Source organism: Catharus ustulatus, chromosome 13, assembly GCF_009819885.2.
Source record: "Catharus ustulatus isolate bCatUst1 chromosome 13, bCatUst1.pri.v2, whole genome shotgun sequence".
NCBI lineage: Eukaryota > Metazoa > Chordata > Aves > Passeriformes > Turdidae > Catharus > Catharus ustulatus.
This window is the reverse complement of record NC_046233.1, coordinates 12,906,316-12,931,570: the sequence shown is the minus strand read 5'-3', so window position 1 is coordinate 12,931,570 and position 25,255 is coordinate 12,906,316. Positions and strand designations below refer to the sequence as shown.

Below are 25,255 nucleotides of genomic sequence, written 5' to 3'. Positions count from 1 at the left end.
CGTAGGTATCATGTTGAAAACCTTATTCTAATTCTAAATTATGTTCTTCTAAACCTAAAACCTGGTGTAAATTAAGACAAAGTTGTATTTTTATAAAATACATAAATCATACCTTAAATCTAGTTTGTGCCTAAGATGTTAATATGATCCTGGTCAACCATGAAAACTATCAGGAAGCAGTAATCTAAGGAGTCCAGTTCTAGGTTTCCAGTATTTACCTATCTTCTGTTCAGAGCATTCAGTATTTACACTTCTTTTTTGAGGCTAGGAAAGTTAAGCTTCCCTATGCTGGAGGGTAGTTACTTTCTGGATCTCAAAGCTGGTCTATTCTTAGTGTATCTGGGTTGTTAATTGACAACTTTCACTATTTCAGTTCTTTGAGTACAATCTAACAAACACTTGCTTTAGAATCCAGGCCCTGGCATTTGCTTTGCTGAGGATCCTGTAGCTCTGTCATTCCAATCATGATGCACAATCAAAATACAATAGCACTCCATCACACTTCTGGTCAGCTCAGGGCTGCAGCTTCATCAAGCAGCAATCTTCACAAGCTGAACAGCTTTGCTTACACAGAGAGGGGAAAAACCAAGCAAACCAAACACACCCATCATCTAAGTCACATAACTTCCAAAGGAAAAAAATAAAAATCAAACACTTTATTTTTGTTTAAAAAAATACATTTTTGCAGTCATGTGCTAGTTAGCATAGTTGTTACCAGTTTACATGGTTCCAAGAAACAACAGTGCTCCATGTTAAATAGTTAAGATAATTTAGGATATGAATGGCCACTTAACAATTTCTGGATTAGAAATGCTTTTCATCAGGGCGTGCAAAAAAAAATTTGCAAGTTAGCAATTAATGCTGAAGTGGTATAGTTTCAGTAACATAATAGATACATTAAACTTTTGGTCATGAGTAATTGTATACAAAACATAACAGTATTAAAATACATTATTTTCATAAAAATACTGTTGTGACACTTTGTATCTAAATAAGACATTTTTAGAAAGATGGTATGAAATATTTGTTATACAAAAGCATATTCTTATAGCAGGATTATGTCATAAGATTTAAAAAAATTCTATCCAAGCACTTAAAAGCAGAGTGGTTGGGTTTTTTTTTTAATAACTGTGATCCACTTGACATATAAAAGTATATGCTGTGTGTACACTATAGCATTATGTTTACTCTACTTGAAACTGGTCAAAGTACAACACCGCATGTGGAGCAGCTGAGTTCTTATATACCACTGAAACTTGTTCAAGAAGATACAACATCCCATTCTTGTTGCTTAATATGCAAGAGGAAATTAGTCTTTATGCATATCTGCTGTATGCACATACTGAGCCTAATTTTATGCTACAACCATTTTTTTTGCTAGTCTGACCTGTCCAGAGGCTTTTTTCAGCTGAAGCCAGCATTTCCTCTCTCCAGCCTCATCACCTCCTCAAACACTTGACTGGGTAAGCTAAAAATAATAAAGTTTAAAATTATAACAGGAGCTGACTGGTATGATCTCCAACTGAAACAGACTGTATCAGCTAACTGTATTAAAATCACCGATTTTCAAGTCCCTATCAGAACACCACAGTGTTTATTTCCTGTGATGAACACTGCATGCTTACATTTATATGAGTGATCCAGTTGAAATCCTGGATATCAGCAGTTTAAAACCACAAATTAGTATATTATTACTTTAAGGCATATAAGAGCACCCTGATAACTGATAGTGGGTGGAAGAGACTTCTCTTCAGGAAATTTTTGTCAGCTGCCTTCTCTTCTTTAAAGATGCTAAATCAGTATCATTTTGTAAAGATAGTAAGAAGGAGAAATGCAAAAAGTTAAGAATGGATCTGATAATTTCAGTTGTTCCTGAAACAGTTTTAAAAGCTGTGATTTACCAGAAAAATACCTTAAATATAAGGCATTCTGGCCAAATCACCAATATGTCAGTTGGACTTACCACTAGCTAAAAACTACAAGTAAAAAACAAAGGAAAAGAATCAGATACTACATCAACAGGACAGTACAGGATCAATATTGCCTACCCCTGAGTAGGACTGGTTTAGCAGCACCAATTGGAAAACATTCTGCAATGCCAGCACTGCACTGTAGTCCTATACTGTGGCACAGCTTCATGTGCCCACAGGTTATTCTTTAAGAGCACTTATTTCAAAAAGTATTAGACACAATAATCCCTTTAGTTGCATTGGTATTGAAGAGGAAAAAACAGTGAAAATTATGTAGTGAGCTACACTATTAGTACAGTCCATTTGTAGTGTTAATGTACTGGTTTAGAGCTCTGTTCCAATCTTGGTAAGCCACTGTCTTCTGTGAGACTACTTGCCTTTTGGTTTTTGGCACCAAAAAAGCCCAGTAGAAATCATGTTGTGCCAGTTTTGAGCAAGATGTCCTGTAAGTCATCTGGCAGTGCCAGTATGATATCATTGATGTGTGTCTGCAGCTTTTTCAGTGTGTCAGTTTTCACAGGAAGATGTTCTCTGTCAGCCTGCAACTGCAAAGGTACCAGAAAACATGGTTTGTACTAAAAATGCAATTTACCTTATGAAATATCAGTCATGTACTAGAAAATCTGGAAAATTAATTTCCCATTTGCTGACTGAGTAGGAATTTGGACAACAGCAGGTTTCCTCAGCAACGACACAACAGTGAGAACAACACTGATTTGGACTTTCAGAAATGACAACAAAATTTGGTTTTCTTCTTCCCTGAGGATTCAGATCAGTGAAAGAGTTCAAACTAATTAAAAAAAACCCCAGCAATACAATGCTTCCAGCACAGCCAGATGACAGTGGGAAGCCAAATAACTTTTCAGGCATGGCTGAAATTGACTGTTTTTGTTTTTAAAGCCTGAATGAATGACTGACTCTTTAAACTACCCAGATCATGAAGCATATGTTCCTTTACATACTTGCAAAACCAACTATATAATGCTTTCATGTAGCTAAGTCACATTCAATTCAGTTACTTACCAGTTTATTTTTTAACTTTAAGACAAGATCCACTGTTTCTACCTCAGTATGCTTCTGACTCCAGAAAACTAAGTTCTAAAATAAAAAAAAAATTAGGCATTGAATTATTTCTGGTTACATATGAAATTTTTAAAAGAGGTCTTAATCTATACCTAATATTCAGAATAGATATTTTACTTATTCTTATGCCATTTGCTAACCTGATTTTATTAATGCACTATCTTTACTGTAAACTGCAAAATCTGCTTTATTTGCACGTTTGCTCAGTACTTCACATAACAGCAAACTTGCACACAAACACAATACAAATAAATTAAGGAGGAAAAAATCCTGCCAAACAGGCTTAGTTTGAGAAAGAGATCTACAATGCCAAATGGCAGTGAATGATTAGAACTGCCAGCACAATGCAGTATTAAAGTAGTTCAGGGCAGTGTTTACTGTTTCTAGGGCATTAAAGGAGATCACAGCTGATAACCAGAAAGATACAGCCAAGTGAATTTTCTTATGGAAGTTCTGCTCCCCTACCCCCTTTTGACTCACCTGTGAAAGAAATTTGTTCATGTACAAAGAAACGTATCTTTTGTAGATCAAAAGGAAAAAAATAAAGGAGCAGAATCGGTAATAAATTTGTAACACATTTCCTTTTAAGTTAATGTCAAATACAGTTGGATAGAGTCTAAGTTGTATAACTGACCTGCAAATTGGTCTGCTCTATTTGAATAATCTGTTTGGATTTGCTACATTTGTACTGTCTAGGAATTGACAAGGCAAATGATAAAAACAAATGGCTTTTGAGAAATAACCAGAACAATTTTGTTTGTTTTAAAGCTGTGGTGTTGCCTTACTTTGGTTTTGTTCTTATTATTCCCTCTCTGGCTGTACAACATGTTCTCCTCTTGCAATTCCTTTCTCTATCAGTTGGTCCAACTCAAATTATATTGATACCTACTTCAGCTTCTTAATTAAGGAACAGATCTTACAACATCAGAATAGTGATGTGGCAATAAACAGACCTTGCTTCTAAGCTTTTCATTACTATGGATCAGTTGTAGGCTTATTTACTAAATATATCGAATTAGCTGTCAATTAGAATGTCAAATTCACTGAATTTTTACCTTTAAAGCCACTAACTATATCGTAACTGAAAATATGTTGTCAAGGATGCCAAGGATGGAAGCTAAATAGAGTAAGATTGTCAAGTAAGAGGGAAAAGCTTTTCTTGGAGGGGTGTGTGTGTGTGTGTACTCTATTTTAAAATACACAACAAAACAAAAAGTACTAAAGGTACGTTTTACAAACGATGATAGTTGTTATGACAAGTGAACTGTACTTTATATTGTTCTCTTGCTGTGTTAGTTCTAGCTTGTACTTGTTTACCAAAATCATGTTTTTCTAGATCAGGATTCACAAAACTGGCAACAATTTCACACAGGACCTATGAAAACAGGAGTACAACTGACTTGTGGGAGAATGTATTTTTATTACAAGATGATAAATATAATTGTAAGCATACATTTTTCTAACCTCATTACAGAGTGCTTCTAAATGAAGGGCCTCTAACTTCTGTGTCATTTCTTTCTGCCGGCTCCTAAACCAACCATCAAAGTTTGGTGATTTCAAAAAATGCCTGGTAAAACACCAAAGAAAAATACACTTTATAATTTAAGTAAAATTTAGTAAGTGTTTTCTACATCATCACAGGTAATTATATATGAGATTGAGTAAGATATTAGAACCCTTTCTCTATATACTTTCTAAAAGATTTAATATTCCTAAGTAGAGATTAACAGGTTTTTCTATTAATTAAAACAAGGATTGAGAAAAAAACGTAAAGAACAAGTGTCTGAAACACAATAAATTTAGGGAATTTTAGGAAAAAGGAAATCAAGGCTCAGTTTGAAATAGCCTAATTTTCATGTTTGATTGGAAGGAGGAATCAAACTAGAACCAGAAAAAACCCACAAACCACAAAAAATACTGATCTACAAAAACCTGTAACATTAGCAGAGAAAGAGATTTAAGCAAGTAAAGTATGCTTAGCACTATCAATTTCTATTAAAGCATATATTCTAAAAGAAAGTTTTCTTCAAATCAATCCTGATTCTAAGTTTCCACAGAAAAAAAATCATTAATATTACTGATCTGTTTTAATTCATAAAATTTTTTATGCTGATGAAAGAAATTACCTGTAAAGTCCTATCCAATCTCCTTTTAAACCTGAGGTGAGCTGTGGTCCTGCTTTTTCCAATGTTTTCATGAAGTCATCTTGGCAAAACTGCCTCAGCTGTGGTGGACTCTACGGGAATAAAAAAATAGCAGACCTTAATTTCTCTAATTACCAATTTCCAGCTCATTCAAATTATACTTCCTTACCTTCCAGGGTGATATGCATTTCTGCAAAGGCATTAGGCTTGCCACATAACGTTCCTGGGGAAAGGAAAAGGAAAGGTTGTTTGCATAACCAGTATGAAAGATACGCAGTCCACATGTGTGTTTACTTATTGCTTGTGACCACAGCATTTTCTCTCCCAGTGTTGGTACAGGGTGGGGTTGTGCCACATGAGAAGACAAGAAGGAGCTTATCTTATACAGACTGTACTTCCCAACCCCAGAACTTTAAGCCAGTAAAGTTCAAGAAGGACACGAGGCAAAGGACAGGAAGCAAATGCACACATAGAATATCTATATCCTGAACTTAAGCCACTGGTAAACATGCTCTCTTTTCTTTGCAAACAGTCCACAGGTACCTTGGTACCCTGCGTGATTCCAAACAGTAATCACACTTTGTATCAAGTGTTTGGAAGAGATTTTCAGAGTCCCTTACCCAAACATTAGTTAGAACTAACCTCAGACAGAAGAGTGTCTGAGCTGTGGCCATCTCTGCTCTAGCAAGGCTTGGCACAGGCATGGCCAGAGCCCCAAGGGGTCCGAGGCACAGGGAGTGGGACCAAGTGTCAGGTGTGACAGCAGGAGGCAGCTGTGCCTCAACACCTGGGCCCAGTGCTGGCCTCAGGCTTGATTCCAGGGGTACACTGGAGAGCTACTGGACTTTGGGTAACTCCAGAAAAACTGCTCCTCATTACTTGTGTAAAAACCCCATTAGTCTAAGAACTCACCAATGGAATAATGAAACTTTCCGTCAATTCCAAGAAATAGCGCCGAAGTATCACACTCTGTGCTTCTGTAGGGCGTTTCTGTTGTACTCCCTTAAAAAAACCCAAAACAACAAAACACAGTCAGTCTGTTACTCCAAAGTATGTAGGGAGTTGTGGTGGGTTTACTTTTTATGAATATTTATTATGAATCTGTATTCATTTACCATGTGCCCACACACAGCACTTCCTACCCTGAACCAGGGAAGGAAAGCAATAGCATCAAGTTCTTTTGTACAGATATTTGTCTTTGCAATTACTGATTTTTTTTCCATGTAAAGAAACTTAAGAAAGAAATGTTTCTATAAAGAAGTGTTTGCAAATCAGTTAAAATCTGGAAGCTGATTCTTACACACCTCATGTGTGAAACTTTTAGACCAAAGAGATCAGAGTGGGGGTGGCAGAGGATGGAAAACCTCAACAGATTAACAGATAAAATACCTTTAATTCTCTAAATTATTAAGCTAACTTATTGAGGTCCACCATTCGTATGGTTATAGAAGCTGCTAACAAGGCAGCAGCCCTTCTATAATGAGGGTGCATATACAACTATTTTGTTATGAATGGGGCAAAGAAACCAGAATCCAGTTTTATTTGGATTGCACAAAGTGCAGCTTTGTATGAAACCATTGTAGAACAGTACACAAAATACACAAACCAGCTGCCATTAAGAAGTGATCTACACCATTACCTTTTGCAACTGCTTAACGATTTCTTCATCTTTGTTCAAGTATGGCTTGTAAGAGGTATAAACACCTAAAGAAAAAAGGCAGCATATAGCCAAAAGGAGAAACGAGGTATGCCTTTTAAAATTAAAACACTGTCCATTTAACTCTGAAGTTATTACCAGGTTTGGAGTCCAAAGTTTTTAGGTTCTTCAGTTTTTTCACTTTCACCTGCTTTGGAACTTCACCTGTGAAAACATATAAAGCCACCTTACTTGAAGACTATCTAATATTGTAAGAAACATTAGAAACATTGACAAGAATCCAAATATATATCCAGAAACACTCAGCAAACACATGATAAGAGCAAATAGACTTTTCACTTCATATAAGTATTCCTTGTTGAAAAAAAACAAACAACCTGAAAACTAATAAAAACCCAAACAAGCAAAAAGTGAACCAAAAAACCTCACAAACAAGACCAGCCAAAAGATGAGCTTTTGAATCTAAGCAGCCAAGTAACATACAGATATATAGCAAAGAATAACTGTTTTCTTAATTTCATATTTTTATTCTATTTTCCTTGCTCTCCTTAGTAGAAATGCTTTTGGGAACAAATCTTTGGTACCTTGGCATAACTAAAAATTGTGTAGAAGAAAATAAAATAGTAGCCAAGGATTAAATGTTGTAAGAAAATGAATTTAAGTCTCTTTTTTCATAGGCCATACTAAGGGCTTTTGTTTTGTTTTCCAATTTATCCTACTCCAACTAGAAGACCCTAAATCCTGTTCACAGTCTTGCAGCCTTAGCAGAACCTTCTAAATCTATTTGGATACTCAGTAACAGTTAAATTGCTTTTGGAACTGCAGGGTATGGGAAAAACAAAGAAAGAAAAACCCAACAAAAATAATCAGAACCCTCTCTTTGTTCCTAAAGAAACAAAATATAAATTTTTAAAAACAGGTCAGACAGATAGATCTCTACAACTTCCTAAGCATTTCCCATAGCTACATCAAAACTAGAATTTCATACTTGAAACTGCATATCAGATTTGAAGGCCACCTGTTTAAATGACTTTTCAGAATTTAAGATTCCACTTTCCACTTTCCAAACATTAGCTATACAGCAACAAAGTAACTCTTCCCCACACTACCCTAAGCCCCCACAGGTATTCTGACCATAGACAGACATGGCACTTTAAAGGAAAGCAAAACCTTGCCTAATTATACTCAACACCGTATGTAGTCCTAATTAATTCACTGTACTCAGAAGTTAAAATTAACTTCTTCTACAAAAATTAATTTAATGGTGTTTTATCTTAATTGCAATGTTTATGCCTTCCCACTGTCAAAACAGCTTAGTGAACCTGTAGCAGCAAACAGCTACATTCAGGAATTTCATACAATAATTAGAGCAGTGGCAATTGACACATTATCCAAACATTACATGAAAATTCTACTCAATCATGTAAGGAAATCATCCAGACTGAACAATTAATAATTACTGGAATATTGCCAGATTAGAAATATATTATCAAAATACTGTCAACAACTTTTTAGATTACTGTAACATTAAAATGTAGCTTTCACATGGATTACTGTAACATTCAAATGTAGCTTTCACATGGGTCCTATATTCTGTGCTGGCTGCGACCGATTTATTGTATTCTACTCACTAAAATTAACATCAGTAATATAGTATGTCTTATTTTAATATCTTATTGGTAGAGATACAAAATCAGGACTCTCTGAAAGGCACAACATTATTACTAATGAGTATTACTACCATGTGCATTTAAGACACTAGATTTGAAAAAGACAAGACAGAGCAGTCAAGATTCTAATTTCACTTGACAGATTTACAACCATGAACATTTAGTTAGCATTAAACTAAATGGAACATAATTAAATATGTTTGTACATAAATAAGCACACAGTTAGATCCCTTTGCATAGGATTGTAGAAAATACTTTTATTTTACCTGGAAGTTTGATATCTCCAATTCGGATAATGTGAGGCCAGTGCTGAAGTGTTTTAGCAAAAAAGGGATTTGTCACCCCTAGAATAACAGATGGCCTAGAAAAGTAATAGCAGTGCTTAAAATATGACATCAAGAGCTTCTGCCTCAACAAATACAAAAGGTCAACTTAAATTCTTAACTTGAAATTATTTTCCTTTGGTATTTAAAAGTTACATTTTAAATTGCACATGAGAGCGCAAATGTTTAGCAAAGTTTCAATGTTTTAGAAAATAAGACAGAGGCATCTTAAAGTACAAACAACAGTGAAGAATAAAAATGAAGTAATCTGCTTAGACTTGGCTAAATTCTGCCCACTTGGTGAGAAGAGCTCAGTAGCTGCTGTTGGGGTTTTGTGATGTGTTGGTTTGTTGTTTGGGTTTTTTTTATGAGTGGGAATCTGACCCATATTTGAAAAACAAATTGCTACTTTTCAAGGTTTGATTATAACAGTACTTGAATGTGAATGTCATTAAGAAAACGAGACACTTAATATCCCACTTGCTTTAAGCAGCAGTTATCAAGTGATGCAGCACAAGCACATTAAGAGCACTGTACCCCAGCTCACACACTGCCGGATTTTTCTGCCTGCTCTGTGCTTGGCATCTGGCTTGGGGGGTGCACAGGGGCACAAAGGGAACAAAAGGCAGCAAGAGCACAGTGCTGCTGCTACAGCATGGGACTTACAGCACTGATAGGATGAGATATGAACATGTTTTTCAATACAGTGGTTGTCATCCATTTTACAGTCGAACATCAGCTAAGGAATATAGCAATAAGCCTCACTGAAACTGCTATCTTAAAAATAGGTTATCATCATTTTGTTAGACTGGTCTTAAAAATCCCAAAATGCAACACTTTCAGTACACTACCCGTAAGTTCCCTTGCTCCCCTCTTACTAAAGATAATAAAATACAGAGAATCTGCAGCATTTGGATTCTTCACCTTCTTCAAGCCATGGTTTTAAAAACATATTTCCAATCATTCCAACTTCTTGTTTTCCCTAAGTCAGGGCAATTTCAGCTCTATTTCAAATATAATCCACATATTGACCAACCTTTCTATTTTGCTACAGAGGAGTGAATGGAATTTTGAAACATGGGTTACTAAAGTTTAACCAAATTCTTCCTGGAATTATTTCTAGAAACTAAATTACATACTACATAGCCATTCCCATGGAACACAGTTGCCTATGTTTGTGTTTCTCCACTGCTCTATGTCTGGCAGTACATCCCTCGAGAGGAAAGCTACAGTAAAAAACACAACAAAGCAAATAAAAAACCCAAATCAACAACCTCTGCCTGTTCGGACATTAGAAGACATTTATCTGTTAAAAGATCAGTAAATCTAACACATGCACTCCATTCCCAAGCTGCATTTAGATAATACATATATTAAGAAGTACTGGAGGTGTATGCTCTCAAAATAAGATTAGGATTTTAAAAAAACAAAGGAGGAAAAATGTGTCCTTACAGCAGTTTCAAACATCACTGATTTTGGACATTCACACCCTTGAAAACATGAGCTTAATTTTGGACTTATTTACATTAATAATCTAAGAAATGTAATGAAGAGATATTTTATTTTTAAATCATCTTAACTAGGACACCAGCTGACTTAGCTTTACAAAATAGCTGTATGGATGTTGAATTCTACAAGTCACTTTCTTTAGCAGTTAATTAAAAATTAAATCAATTACCGCAGAATTTCCCAAGGAGCTACTCTTGTTGCACAGACAAACCCTTATGGAAAAGCAAGAACTTTGCATGGTTTCACACTTGCTGTTTGACTTATTCTGTAGAGAAGTATCCTATGAAACTCAAACCTAGTTTAATTATGGCATTGCTTTGTAACTTTGTTCTATCTAACTGGAATGAAAACTTAAATCAGCTAATTACTGCACTCTGCAAGATAAATCTTACCAAAACCAAAAAGTCTAGACCTACTTCTCTAATGACAGAAATCCAGAATAGTTATAAAGAGTATTTTAATACAAATTTATGCAACATCTTCTCCAGAGAGTTCAATTTACTTACGGGGCTTGTGTGCGAGTTGTGTATTCTTTGAATTCACTGTCATGGATGGTGAAGTATGGCCTGAAATCACTGCAGTACTTCAGTGGTGAAATACAGCTGCAAGGTACAAGAAGGATAAGCTTGGTTTATGTATTCAGTGCAAACTTTCATGAAAGACACTGTTGCCTGGAAAGACTGACCCGGAACAGAGACTAGACAGAGGAATAAAACAGGAAAGGATACACCCTGGACAGTGCAAGAGCCTGGCTGGGGCTACACACAAATCAAACCCAAGATGGATCCCTAAAGAGTTTTTACTCTTTTATAAGTTTTGGTTCATCTGCATATTGGGGTCAATTATCCAACCATAGCCCCAGGCTATGAAGTCTCAGCCCCCTGGCTTTCTCCCTTTCCCTCCCCATTGTTTCTGCTTTTTGGGTACCGGTTGTCCTTGATTCTCTAGCTAGAAAGGGATTGTTTTGTCTAACTACCCTGTGAAGTGAACTTACTAACACCTAATATGAAGTTTCAGAGTTACACACTAAGCAGCAGAGATTCTGAAAAATATAAAAGCTAAAACCCAAGGCACCAACACAAGGAATCTAAAATTTGTCATGTTTTGTCACACTTGGATCAAATGAATGTCCACTCAGCTGGAATCTTACACTGACCCCCTCAATCCTAGTTAGAAAGCTCTACTACATTTACCTAACAAGGGCCAACACAGTTTCTGAAGACTCTGCTGGTGATGGTGCCATCACAACAAGTGGTTCTCCCAGTAGCACCAGCTCCCAAAGCATCTGAATGTGAAAGAACACTGGACAGAAACACCTAAAACCAGATTGAGGTGTTTTAATACATTTGACATAATAAAATGCATATCTCTTCTGGTTAATAAAGGCATTAAAAAAAGTTTGTGATAGTATTTTAACAGTAATTTGAAAAATATAAAATACTTTTCGAAAATGGAGCATTTAATGAACTTGCTTATTTATTGCAGTTTCAGCCTGTATATTGTCCCAACTGTGTTTTAGCAAACTTTACAGAAAAAGAACATTAAAACCAACACTGATAAATGTTAGCTTACAAGCCATGAGACATGTTAAGGAACTTTCATAAATCAAAAAACACGTGTGAGTTCACAACTAATCAGTCCAAACTCCTACCTGAAAAGATCTACTTCATGAACAGTCGGTAAAGCCATGGAGATCTGAGCATCTGCCTAAAAGACATCGCAATGCTTGGTTTTTAGTCATCAGAACACCTAGGTATTAAATGAAATGGTTTCCCTTAAATGCTTACAGACAGTAGACAGTATATAGTCTAATAATTTATGTACTGCTGTAGTATATAGTACATTATCTCCACAACTATCTTTGTGTGGAGATGATACACCCCCCACACCTACAGACAAGTGGCTTTCAGTCCAGAAAATAAAGAAAATACTGAAGCTGTTTTGAATAACTGCACATGAAGACACAGACAAATTTGTTTTATAAACATCTTCTATGGCTTGAGACTTTCAATTCTGGATTCAACCTCAAAAAAACCCCAGATATCCAAACATTAAAAGGATGTTCAGGTCACTAATTTTGTCAGCCAGCTATCTTCTTCCAGGACCTGGAATATCTCTCCCTGCTCAGGGTAACTGGGTTAGAATAGCCTTCCTATGAATAATCCAAATCTGGACTGTTCCATTCAAAGTTTCAAAGATTGTGGATTTCACTATTATCACAGTGTATGATGGTTTGCTACCAACCTTTTCTAACAAGTTTAAAGAAGCAGATCTCTAGCTCTGTTGGAAGCTATATACAATATCAGTATCTAATCACTACCTGGTGCATATTCTGTACTATCGGTGTTGTTCCAGGCTTGTCACGATATGTTGGAATCCGCAACTTGGAAAGAAAAAGAAAGATTTATTTTCCCTTGTATTGAATCCAGCAGAGACTTCACATATTTACTCAGAGACAATCTATAATCCTTTGAGAGGATATACTGCAGCATGATGCTTATTTACTCTACAAAACTTCCACCTACATTATTTCAAATTGCTGTGAATAATAGAATATGAAAATAATACTTCAGCTTAAAAAGAGACTATCGGTAAAGTAAGTCAAAACTGTTACTGTAATTTCAGTTAAAATATCTCTAAATGTTGGAAAGAATGATCTGAAATAAGGTCTTGGGGGTTTAAGATGGTCCAGAATTACTTTTAGAAAAAATTCTCTCCTAAAACATCAAGATATTCTGGCAAGTGAGGCATAATCCAAATAGTCTGAACATAAGTATACTTCTCTGCCTTCACAGTTTGCATCTCTAAGTCTTGAGTACTAGAAATTTAATCATCCTAGAAGCTGGTATGCACAAATGAATGTGATTTACACACAACACTTAAAATTGCCCAAGCAGTGTAAAAAACCCAGGGACAATATCACTGGGCAGTAATTATGGCTTTACTCAGTTTAGTAATGCAATTTCAGTTTTCATGGTTAAGACTTATTGATGAGATAAATGCAGACAATACCCAAACAAGACACATCTGACACTCCTTATCACCCAGCACCATTTTATTAAATTTCTGCTTTTAGAATAGCTTCACAACCCTCTTTCTCTCCCTGATGATGCACACGTCTTTCCATAAACTTGACAGTACCTGCTGAGTGGGTACTTCTGGCTGTAACCTCCGATTTTGCCAAATCCATTTAATTGCATTTCATATGGATTATCAAAGTGATACAACTCCCAGAGGCCCAGTTCTTAACCACTGTTTAAACTTTACAGTTCTTCCCTAAGCACTACTTACAACTTCTTTAATAGCATTTTGAAAAATATAAATAGCATATTGAAAAATATAAACAGCACAAACAATTATTTCTGGTGTGCAGGACAAAAAAGATCTTTACTTGTCAACTTCCAGGAATGAGAATGATTTTCATCAATATATTTAATTGGCTTGACTGGAATTTCATTCTCAGTATTTTCAAGTGCTACTTTATGTTTGATTTGACAGACATAATTGGTACTAAAGTCTCCTAGAATGCAAATTCCAGAGGGATAATACAGACTCTGCAACTAGTAGTTGTATTGAAACGTCACTTTTTTGTAGCTACTAAAATTAAATATTAACCTAAGCACCATAAAAGATCCTCCCCTCCTTCCCTCAATCAAGCACCTAATCAAGATCTCCCAGACCTTCACTCTTGAGTGCTGTAAACATCTAGTCCTGTTTGGAAGAATAAGACAACAAAAACAAGGCACAAGGCAGTGAGGAACTGTACAGTAAAAAGCGGGGAAAACATCCTCAGAGAAGAACAAGTGCAGGAGTCCTTACCTTCATTATAAGACCCATAATAGGCAACTGCAGAACTTTCCCTGGAACTGGTGGTGGCCAGTGATCAATGTCACTACAAACTGAAAGAAAAATACAACAGTTTCTGCAAGCTATAAACCATGATCACAGAGTCACCTTTGTGCACACTGCAACTTCAAATTAGTGCCAATAGTCCACAGCAGTTCTACCTGTCTCTCGATCACACTAATCAAGTTTTACAGCCTTTTAGACATTATGTATTATTCCATTAGAACTATAAACATTTTCATTTCAAGAAAAGAATGTTCTCTGGTCTTCCATTTTTTGTAGCAATGAAACTTAAAACTAGTTGAAGAAATTTTATCTGAGAAACCATCAAAGTATACACTAAAACAATTTGAAAATAATGCCTCCATTTACACATACTGGCTACTGCAGAACCAATGAACACCAGCAGTTACGGAAAAGGCTGGTTTGTAGCTTGGCTAGAAAGCTTTCCAGCATTTTCTTGTAAACCATTATGAATATAATACATAATTCTCATAGTTTCTGCAAAGCTTCTTTTGCTCGTAACACAACTTCTCAAGAAAATGGGTGATTGAAAAATGCAATTCTTTCATGGTTTACATAAATCGTTGCTCAGTGAAAACACAAAAACGTGAAAGTTGTATGGGGCAGGCACAGTACCCAAAACAGAACTCTTCCAGGCAAAGACTAAGTAACTTTTCTATTTGTCTTTCTGCAGCTCTTTCAGCTCTGCCAGTAAGGCTGAGGCACCTGTTACCAGTGCAACTCTGTCACTTTTTCCATTTGGTCAAAAAACAAACAAATCACACATGCAAAAAAACCAAACCTCAAGTAAGATGGCATTTGTACAGCTGCTTAGCAAAAGTTGTCAGACTGCCCAAAAGGACTTGGGTGGTGAAGAGTGCAAACTAAGGATTGCCATCAGCTCCTTGTGCTCAACAGCTGGTTCTGAAACACACACAAACCTAGAAGTGCTTCAGGAGGGACCTCAAACTCTCCCAGGGAAGATCCAGAACTCAATTCCCTCTATTCAATAATCTAGAAGTCAAGCCAGTTTGCTAAAATTTCAACCCTCTACTCTGCAAGATGACAAAACCACAAACTAGAACATGACAGGGCAGTTTATTTCTCCAGAATAAGTATGTGGTAGTTTAAGAGTCTAACATTATAGGACCTTTACCTGCTTCCAGGAAAGCTTCACTTTTTTCAAAATATTCTGGTGCTATTTGCTTAAGCATGGTACGAAAGAGATGGACATAAGGCAGCTTGCTGATGAGGACCAGCGACTGGAATGAAGAGCAACAGAACACATTTGAGTTCAACACTCCCTCAGTTCTACTGCACCTGTTAGTGTCAGGCAACACCAAGTGGGACTTTTCTCACACATGCAAGCCAACCACACATCTGACTACAGGCAAACTATGAATTTGTACTACAAACTACTCCCAAAACTTCCCAACTTTTTGTTTTTAAACACAGACACAAAACTGTCTCTTCTGACAGCAGAGCTGGAACATAGCATAGCTGATGCAAAATTTGACCAATTTACTACAAATTAACAACTAATTCAGTTAGAGAGCAAGACAAGTTTTCCTGTTCCTCTGAGTCACTGAAAAATAATTAATTTCCAAATTAGTAGTTCCTTAAAAGAACTGAAATTACCTTCTGGAAATAGCCTCTTTTTAAGGATTTGTCTCGAACTTGTCTGAAATACACATAGCCATAGTAATATGCTGAATCTTTCTGCAAAAGAAAGGAAAAAATTCAATACAATCACCTGTTACTGCCCTCCTTTTTGAAGTATTCAACATAAAGTTTAAAAGCCTATTCCCCTGTGAGCTCCAAAGTTGATTAGATACAATAAACTAGAAGGATTACTGTGTTTATTAGCATTATCTTTTTTCGTAAGCACTTCAAAGAGAAAACATCAGCACGGGGAAACAGCTGTGCTTTCTAGCTTTACTAATTTTCTATCTACATTCTCCTGAGGCACTGTGAAACCAAAAACAGAAATAATTTCTCGAGCAATAAATCAACTTTATAATTCTGCAAAGTAGCACTAAAAAGATTTTCGCAGTTAAAAGCCTCAAAGCCCTGACTTGAAGAGATAAAACCTAGTCTTTCAATGTATTAGTTTTACAAAAGATTCTTGGAATATTAAGGAAGTAGGCTCTCACATTTCAAAGACAAGACATCAGCTTCATCCTTCCTGCAAGCAGGAATTTGCCACATAAACAGAACTAAATTGAGTTTGAGAATCAGGCTCCCAGAGACCTCAATACTCCCTTATGGACATGATGAGAACAACTTTTGGCCACTATCTCTTTTAGGTAACTGTTCCATCTTCAAAAAGTGAAGAGCGGAAACTGAGACAGTACAAAATATTTGGAATTTTTTTAATGAAGTTATAAAGCACTTCATATTTCCACAACAGTAATGGTTCTTATAATTTGCTCTATAGGTTTATAATCAATAATGAAACAGATCTGGGCTTCAATTTGATTCCTTGTAATCCAAAATCCATACTAATAAAACAAAGGACAGTTAATGAAACTACTTCCTCTTCTTCTTCTAGTAACATGCTACAACATGAGTTTTGACTTCCAGAACATCCAGTTCAGAGATTTTTCTTTTCAAATGTTATATTTAAAGGTGAAGACCCACAAATTAAAATTACCCAAAAGAAATTTAACTTCATTTTCTCTCATTTCCAACCTTTAAGTAAACTGGTAGATCTCTATCCAATTGGTCCAGAAAACAACACAATGAGACTTTCCTTCCAGGAGACCGTCGGAATCTAAAACAGAATTGTGTGTCCCCAAGACAACCTACATGGGGGAAGAGACAAACGAGAAACAGACAGTATTCTGAGTTTGAGCCTTGTTTAACATGAGCCCTTACTTACAAAGGTGCATCAGAGTTTTGATTAATTTATCTTGCATTTCTCTTGTGAACATTTATGTATTTATAATTTTATAAGTGAAAAATTTGGCATCTTTGGCAACAGTAAATATACTGTCTGCAAGAAGGAAGAAAAAGTCACTGCATCACAGTAACTACCAGGTCCTCAAACAGCTCAAATGGCTGTTCTCCTACTGGCATTACCCATTTCATTGGCAGGCCTGCATTGCTTTGATCATCTTAGCTACATCATTCCTCTGCCACATGGCTGCACCTTGCCTCTTTTTTTGACACCATACAGAAGTCACACTGTAGGAGTGCATTATGTTGATCTGTAACTCCACTTAGGATTCATAATTTTGAAAGCTGCAAAGCTAATTGCTGAAAACTGAGTGCAATTGAATAGGACTTCAGTAATATCCCCAAGGAGTGAAGTTTTCCTTCATTTCTATCAAAACAAATTCCTTAAAGAAAAATGTAACTAATTCTCCAGGGAACGGTTTCACCAGACGTCAAAGCTCCATTTCCTTTTCTCTTTCAGTCACACACATTCTGTTGCTACAAGCACAGACAGCCCAACCCCTCAGTCAGAGTAACACTGACATCACCAGAGCTGAGTCTCAGAACCCCTTGAAGCTGCAGTCAAACCCTCAATGCACCAAGACAAAACCAAAAGTAGCAAAACATGGTGTGATGGGACCATTCAATCCAAGCAGAGAACAAGTGCTCAGCAATACAGATGCCATTTTAAGAAAAAACACAGCACATGCCAATAACACAGCACTAAATTTTTGCTTCAACTTTCCAAAGCTCATTCCGTTCATCCAAAGGAAAATAATCCTCAGGAACTATTATAAAAAACTACACATAGAAGACCTAAATTACCCTTAATCATTGTTATGTTGAAATATCATTCAGAATATGATGTCTTCTTATTTAATAAGCTCTTCCAGAAAAGATTGTCTATTCTTTCTTTAACTATCCATGCAGAGAAGGCAAAAGCATTATTTGAAACCATAACAAGTGTTGTGATCTAGTAGCTGATTAAATCAATCTTCTCCTCTAAATTCACAGCTACAAGAACTGAAATAATATCTCTTTGTAGTAATAAGAGAAAAAAGTTGAATTAACCTTTTGAGCCATGAAAACCTGGGATGGATGTAAGCTAACTTTCTTCACTGCTATATTACATAAAGCTTTTCTTTTTATGCTAGGGCCTATGATGAAAAAATAAATCCTAACAGATGGGATTCACTTCCAGCCTTGTGGAAGGCAGGTTTTACATAGGTTATTCCCTGTACATCATTTGAAACTTAAGCCTACCAAGAATGATCAAGAACCAACAGTTCTTAATAGGGACATTATAAAAAACAAAAAAGTGGAAGTTTTCCCTGCTGATAGTAAAATCTCCTCACATATACCTACTCTGCCTGGAGCAACTTTACTACACTCTTATTTGAAAAAATACACCAAATATTTTTAAGAAAGCAACCTTTGTTCCCAATACATGATTTTGTGCCTCCAAGATACCTTTTGAAGACTGAAGACAATTACAGCCATTAACAATGAGAGTAATCAGAAGATACAGTTAAATCGAATTTCAGTATCAGAAAGAAACTGTGCCTCTATTTACACACAGAATAGCAAGAACAGAAAAGATATCTTAATTTTAGTGACACTTAGACAAAGGAGAAAAACTAGCCAAAGTACTTTGTAAAATTACATAAGAGAGAGCCCACACACATTACAAGCACACATCTGCATTACCCTCCATCCAAGCTGTCATACTGCAGAACATCCAAAAGCACAGAGTCAGTGCAGTTACAAGCACAATGCTGGTCCTGCATGCTTTTACTTTTGTATAAAAATAATTGTGAAAATAAGTATCTGAACTTCTGCCATTTCTTTTTGCAGGTGGTCCAACCCATCAGCCACATGTCCCAATTTCTCTTTGGCAGCAGAAGCGCAGAAGTTTAGATTCAAGAATAATTTAACAAACCACACACAGATACAGGCACAGCAAGAATGGAGAAGACAGCTGAGGTTTTCCCTTCACAGCTGTTCTTTCTAAATGCTTTTCAATTTAAAAGTCAGTTTCACTGTTATGGACTTAGAAAATATGCATTTAGTCCTTTATGACAAGAAGGTTCCATATACTTCCATTTGCTTTGTTAAATCCTTCAAATTCTGTGCCTACTCTCCTCTCTACAGTGACAATACTATTATTTTGTTCAAAGAGCAAGATTAAGATGTTCATTCTTTACTTGCCAAGTATTCTGAAATGTCTGCACAAATGTCATCTGGAAGGTCCTACACAATTACATAAACCAGAGCAGAATCCTCAGACCTTACTGCAATGCAGAGAGTTGCAGTTTTATATTTAACCTCAGCTGCAACATTTCTGTATTGCAATAATAATTAAGATATATAAATACATATTTGATCTAAAGCCCAGAATACATCCTGTCAAATTCTTTTTTAACACAGTTTAGTTCAACAATAGACAGCTACAGAGTGAAGAAAGCACTTACCCGAATTAGAATCTGGAAAAGACAAATAGCAAATATTGGTTTTCTAAAGGGTAAGGAAAAAAAAGAGAGCTGTTATATTTCCTGAGATATAATATATTTATACATTTCCTAAACTAAAACCAAATTATATATAGCAACTATGACTTACCTCTTTATCTGTGAGTTTGGAATGTGGAGGATATATCACCTACAGGAAAAAAACAGTATTATTTTATTTGAAAATAAGTTGGGTATAAGCAATAAGTTTCCATCAAATATGTTAACAATACAACCCTCAAATACCTTCCTAGCTTTAGAATATTTTCAATTGTAAGCCATTAATATTATGTCTCAGTTCCTATCTTCATATACTTTTAAGCTTTCTTGATCACCCATGTTTACAAGGTATTTTGGATGCCAGACAGAGACCACATACGTTCATTAAAGAAGGTATATTCAGAGTACTTGAGATTTTTGGTGCAAAAGGTCTCAAAGGAGAGCAAGATTACATCCTTCAGATTTAACTTGTACATGCAAAATGCAGTAGATTATTACATTTAAAGCAAACACACATGATTGTCTCAACTCTTGCAATTACCAGCTCTTGGAGGATGAACATTAGTCCCTAATGACAACTGTGAAAGCTCAAGGAATAAACTCTAAGTCATGGCTTTTTGTACTTGCAGAAAAAAAACCAGATCACGTAATAAGTTTTCACAACACAGAAAACAAAAACGATGCAACGCAACATAAGATGCATAATAAAACCACTATTAAAAAAAAAAAAAGGATGTACAAAAAAAAAAAAGGATGTACAAAAAGGATGTGATTATGCAAGCAAGTGGCAATAGAAGAAACAGGAAAGAGGACAAACCTCAGACATCTAAATTTCACCTAAAAAGGCCCTCAAAACAGCCCTCTCCAAAACTCCTGAAATGGGTGGTTAGCTTATAAGCAGAGGAAATTTGACATAAATTCTAAGATTATGTTTTAAAGAAGATTTCAGGGCTTCCAAAGATGGGACCTAGTTGAAGAGCAGAAGTTCAATGCAGGAACAGTAGCTTCATGCAGAGTCCTCATCTTACCATATAACTAACATCCCATTATCTCATTTAATCTTGTTCTACTAAATGTAAGTAAATTTATCTCCTAAAAAGATAACACTATCCTTCTCTATAGAAAACAACAAATACACCCACTGGCTGATGTCTGACTGAACACCTTTCTGTCCTTCAGCCATAAAATCCCCAGTGATTTTCCCCCTCAGTTTCCTATCAAATGATGCCCAACTGTTAAAGAAATTATTAGTGCAACTGAAGCTGAAAGCAGACACGAGTGGAACACCTGCATCCTGCAAGCAGTAAACCCATCACCATCTCTTTTCAACTCCTAATACTTTCCTGTGCTATCTTATGCTAAGCAGCTGTACACTAAATGTAACTCTTTCAGTAGCTGAATGATGCTGAAATTATCCACATTTAGTCAGAAGATTGGCATACAGACTTGAATTCATACACGTTCTCCTCACTAGCAGGTGTTTCTTCCCAGAATTCCTGTATAAACTGAAGCTAATTATTCTTCCTGCAGCTACATGCTGGAAAAAAAAAACAAAAAATAGCAGGGCTTAGCTCTGTAGACATTTAAAGTCTCATTTCACACACCCAGTAAAATTAACATGACTGTCAACTGAGGAGTCTGCATTCAGGACAGAGGCTGTGCTTCCCTCAGCCACAACAGCTGCCTGAGTCACAGGTTATACAGAAACACTTGTCTTTGTTGTTAACACCACTCTATAATATCAAGGGAAGAGAACTCAAATAATTAGCACAGTATGCTGGGGTTTTATCTGCATTTTGCTGTGGCAAACAGTTACGTGTTTTACATATTAGAATAGCAGGATTGGTTGAATTTGAGACCAGCCTGCCACGCACGTATGCTGGCACCCCTTTAAGCCAAGAGAAAGAAAAAGACACTCCCTGCAGACCAAGAGTTTGCTGCACAGTCACATGAACAGGGTGAAACAGGATGTGAAACTGATGTGAATGGTAATTCTCTCCATTTCCCAGCACTGTGAGCTGCCCGTGCCACAGTAGTGCCACAGCTGCTCCTATCCCTGCACTCCCAAAGCAGTGCCACAGCTGTCCCTGTCCCTGCACTCCCAAAGCAGTGCTACAGCTGTCCCTGCACTCCCAAAGCAGTGCCACAGCTGTCCCTCTCCCTGCACTCCCAAAGCAATGCCACAGCTGACCCTGTCCCTGCACTCCCAAAGCAGTGCCACAGCTGTCCCTGTCCCTGCATTCCCAAAGCAGTGCCACAGCTGTCTCTGCACTCCCAAAGCAGTGCCACAGCTGTCCCTGTCCCTGCATTCCCAAAGCAGTGCCACAGCTGTCCCTGTCCCTGCATTCCCAAAGCAGTGCCACAGCTGTCTCTGCACTCCCAAAGCAGTGCCACAGCTGTCCCTGTCCCTGCATTCCCAAAGCAGTGCCACAGCTGTCCCTGTCCCTGCATTCCCAAAGCAGTGCCACAGCTGTCCCTGCCTGTTGCACAGAGGGCACAGCTGGGAGTCGCAGCTGTAGCTGTGACACTGCATCCAGCTTGTGCAGAGGGAAAACGCTTCAAACCTATAGCACACCTCAGCCACCTAGAAAACGCTGTTAATTAGGAAGATTAGGCATATTCTCCTTAGTATAACACTTTTAAACACCTAGATGCCAGAGGAATCAGCACTATTCGTATACAAAGAAAGCCAACGATGTACTTCATGCACATCCCGGGACGCGATGCAAACCAATTAAAAGTGCCCAGTGACAGCACAAGCAGCACCATGAGAAGAGCTGCCTAAAACCCACCAGCCTCACCCGGACAGCCGAGCCGGTTCCCCACGGCATCGACCCGCTCTGGAGCTCCGCACAACCACGCTTCCTCAAGCACGGCCGAGCTTCCCCCGCCTCTGTGCAACACCGGGGCCAGAGGAAGCGCCCGATTCCGGCGGGGCCCCGCCGCAGCCCGCAAGCGAGCGCTGCCCCCGCCCGCCGCCGCACGTACCTCCACGGCCTGGCCCAGCTCCAGGTCGAAGCCCACCACGCACACGCAGTGCAGCCAGGCTGAGAAGCGGTCCCAGGGCAGCAGCGACAGGCACTGGTCGGGACTCTCTGGTTCCGCAGGCTCCGCATCCTCCGCAGCCGCCTCGGCACCGCCCGGCTCCGGCCCTGGTCCCGGCTCCGGGCCCCGCTCCCGCCGCGACATGGCCCCGACCCCGGCCCCGCCGCGCGGAGTCAGGTGACTCGCGTGGCTCCGCCCGCTCCCCCCGGAGCCGCACCGAGTGGGCGGGGCCAGGCGGGCACCGAGGGGAGGCCAAACCAATCCTGCGGGGAGCGCGGGGGGGTGGGTACCGCCGGCAGGGAGGGAGCGCCCCCCCGCGGCCCGCCGGGGAAGCGCCGCGATGCGGTGCTGTCGGCCCGGCCCGGTCCCTCCAGAGGGTACCGGGCGGGCGGGGCTGGGCGGGCCGGCAAAGCGGCTCCTCTGCCGGGGCTGCGCACACCGCATCCGGCCCCGGGGACACCGGGCGGGCGGGGCTGGGCGGGCCGGGAAAGCGGCTCCTCTGCCGGGGCTGCACACACCGCACCGGCCCCGGCGAGCCCGCCCCGGCGGTGCTTAGCAGGGCGCTCTGCAGGCAGCGGATCACTCAGCTTTCTTTTCCTCTTTGACAGGTCAGTGACAGCACCTGCTGCGGGCCGATGCGGCCGCAGAGTAATTACCAGGCGTGTTTCCATCCTGTGCAGCGCTGAGCATGGCACAGGAGAGAGACGGAAAAGCCCCTCTGGCTGATGGCTGGACAGCTTCACCCTCACAGGAAACTGGGATAATAAAAAAAGCATCCAAATCTCTTAAACCCTCTTTTCGTGCCTTAGCCAAAGCCCAAGCTCTTTAATAATGTAAGAGCTTTCAAATATTCTTTTAGCACAGTCCAACAGCTATTTATATTGCATTATGAAACATTTTGTAGAGTTAAAAGTGCTAAATAGCTACTTAATTAAAAACAAAATAATATATATATATTATGCATGCATCCCCCAAACTCCTGACCTGTTTTAATTATTCATACTAGATTTTTGTTGACTACTACTAGAACAGCTTCACCAGCAGCAGTAGGTACAGATGGGCTGCTACCTGACTCACTACATGCTATTTTGTCTCCAGAAGAGGAGTTGTAAATATTAAAACCAAGAGAATACATCTTTACATACTTAAAACAAAATGTATGACTCCTTAGACACACTGTTTCCTTAAGGGCCATTAACAACATTTGTTTATCTATCAAAAGCAAACTACTAGAAATTAAAGTATGCTTTGATCATTGGAGTAATTTTCTAGACAAAAGATGAACAAACATAACTCAGGCAAAATTATAACACGCAAAATTATCGTGGTAATAATTTGAGATACAGCAGCCTTCAGTTATCATAAACCATCAGTAACAAAGTGAATGTTAGATAGAAACTGAGATAGGAGTGGGGTTCTGCAGTGTGCAGCCTCGGGCAGGGCTCTGTGGGAAGGTTCTTGCTGTCTCCAGCTGCTCCAGTATTTTACAGTGATACCACGCAAGACTCACAGATTTTTCAAGCAGTTAACTCCTGAATTCTGTAAAAGATTACTCTCTAAAAAAAAGACATGACTAAGACTGAGCTTTATCAAGTTCAACTCAGCACAATTCAACTCAGTGGAATTTAATTTGCTGATTCCATTTAAGAACTGAAATGGCTGGGCCAAAAGCTTTTATCACTTGGTTTAAGAAAATATTCCATGTCTGCTTTTTATAAGCCTTTCCTTGTTTATATTCTTGGTGTCATGGGCAAACCAAAATTTCTAGCTATTATCATCACACATGTCCTTCTAGTTTTTGCTGGTCCCTATTTTTAAGTTTTCATGGGAATTAAAAGTATATGTGTATCTATGTGAAATTACAGTAATAAAGTGCTTAGTAAGAATGATATGCTCTGCTCATTTTATTAAACAGTAAATTGATTCCACTGGATGCTTAACAAATAATCTTTCAGTAAGAGAAAGTTAAGAGAATAGACACACAATCTCTGATAAACTACAGAAGAAAGGATTCTTACCTACTGGAGATGTTCCCAATAACTAGGGAAACACTGTTTCAGAAAGATTTTCACCTAGGTCATTTTAAACACATTTTAGTTTTGATAAAATGTGATTATCTTCTTCAGTTGAGAAAGGAAAGTATCTCTGCATGTATTGTAACATTTAGAAACATCTGAGACTGTGTTCTTCCACAAGAAGTATCAATGCAGGACAAAAGACTTCAGAGCTGGGAAGCTACTGAGAGCATTTTTCTACAACTTGCAATAAAGCCCCATAAAACACTAGGGCTCTGCATATGGAATGTGTCCTTACTAATCTCCAGGAACCCTGCCTTGTTTTGCAGAAATACAGCCATCTGTTAATATCTGGAAGGGTTTGGACAAGAAAGACTTCTAGAAAAAGCATGCCCTGTGATATCAGTTGCAGGAATAAAAACAAGAAAATGCCCATGTGGGACAGCTGGGTTCTAAAGATCCCCAACTGCTCAGTGATGAGCCTGCCTTGCTTTCTTCCATGCTCTATCTTGCTCCCACAGCTGTGATCTCCACGGCTCTGTCCTG

The 25,255-nt window shown here is 38.2% G+C and overlaps 1 protein-coding gene across 2 annotated transcripts; it reads right to left on the bottom strand.

Annotated features, from left to right (window-relative positions):
• Positions 1-641: 641 nt before the first annotated feature.
• On the bottom strand, positions 642-22,838 carry DENND6A (DENN domain containing 6A). 2 transcript variants are annotated; one of them, XM_033071429.2, is made up of 20 exons: positions 22,638-22,838; positions 19,762-19,800; positions 19,614-19,656; positions 16,897-17,009; positions 15,844-15,924; positions 15,362-15,467; positions 14,176-14,255; positions 12,677-12,739; positions 12,008-12,063; positions 11,550-11,672; positions 10,863-10,958; positions 8,791-8,885; positions 6,993-7,058; positions 6,837-6,901; positions 6,110-6,199; positions 5,367-5,420; positions 5,180-5,289; positions 4,518-4,620; positions 2,994-3,068; positions 642-2,515 (listed from the first exon to the last, which is right to left on the bottom strand). In XM_033071429.2, the coding sequence occupies exons 1-20, from the start codon at positions 22,836-22,838 to the stop codon at positions 2,384-2,386; spliced, it is 1,791 nt and encodes a 596-aa protein (XP_032927320.1). In that variant the 3' UTR covers positions 642-2,383. The 2 variants fall into 2 exon arrangements, with proteins under 2 accessions (XP_032927320.1, XP_032927321.1); XM_033071430.2 differs by lacking the exon at positions 22,638-22,838 and adding an exon at positions 22,451-22,495.
• Between the last annotated feature and the right edge of the window lie 2,417 nt (positions 22,839-25,255).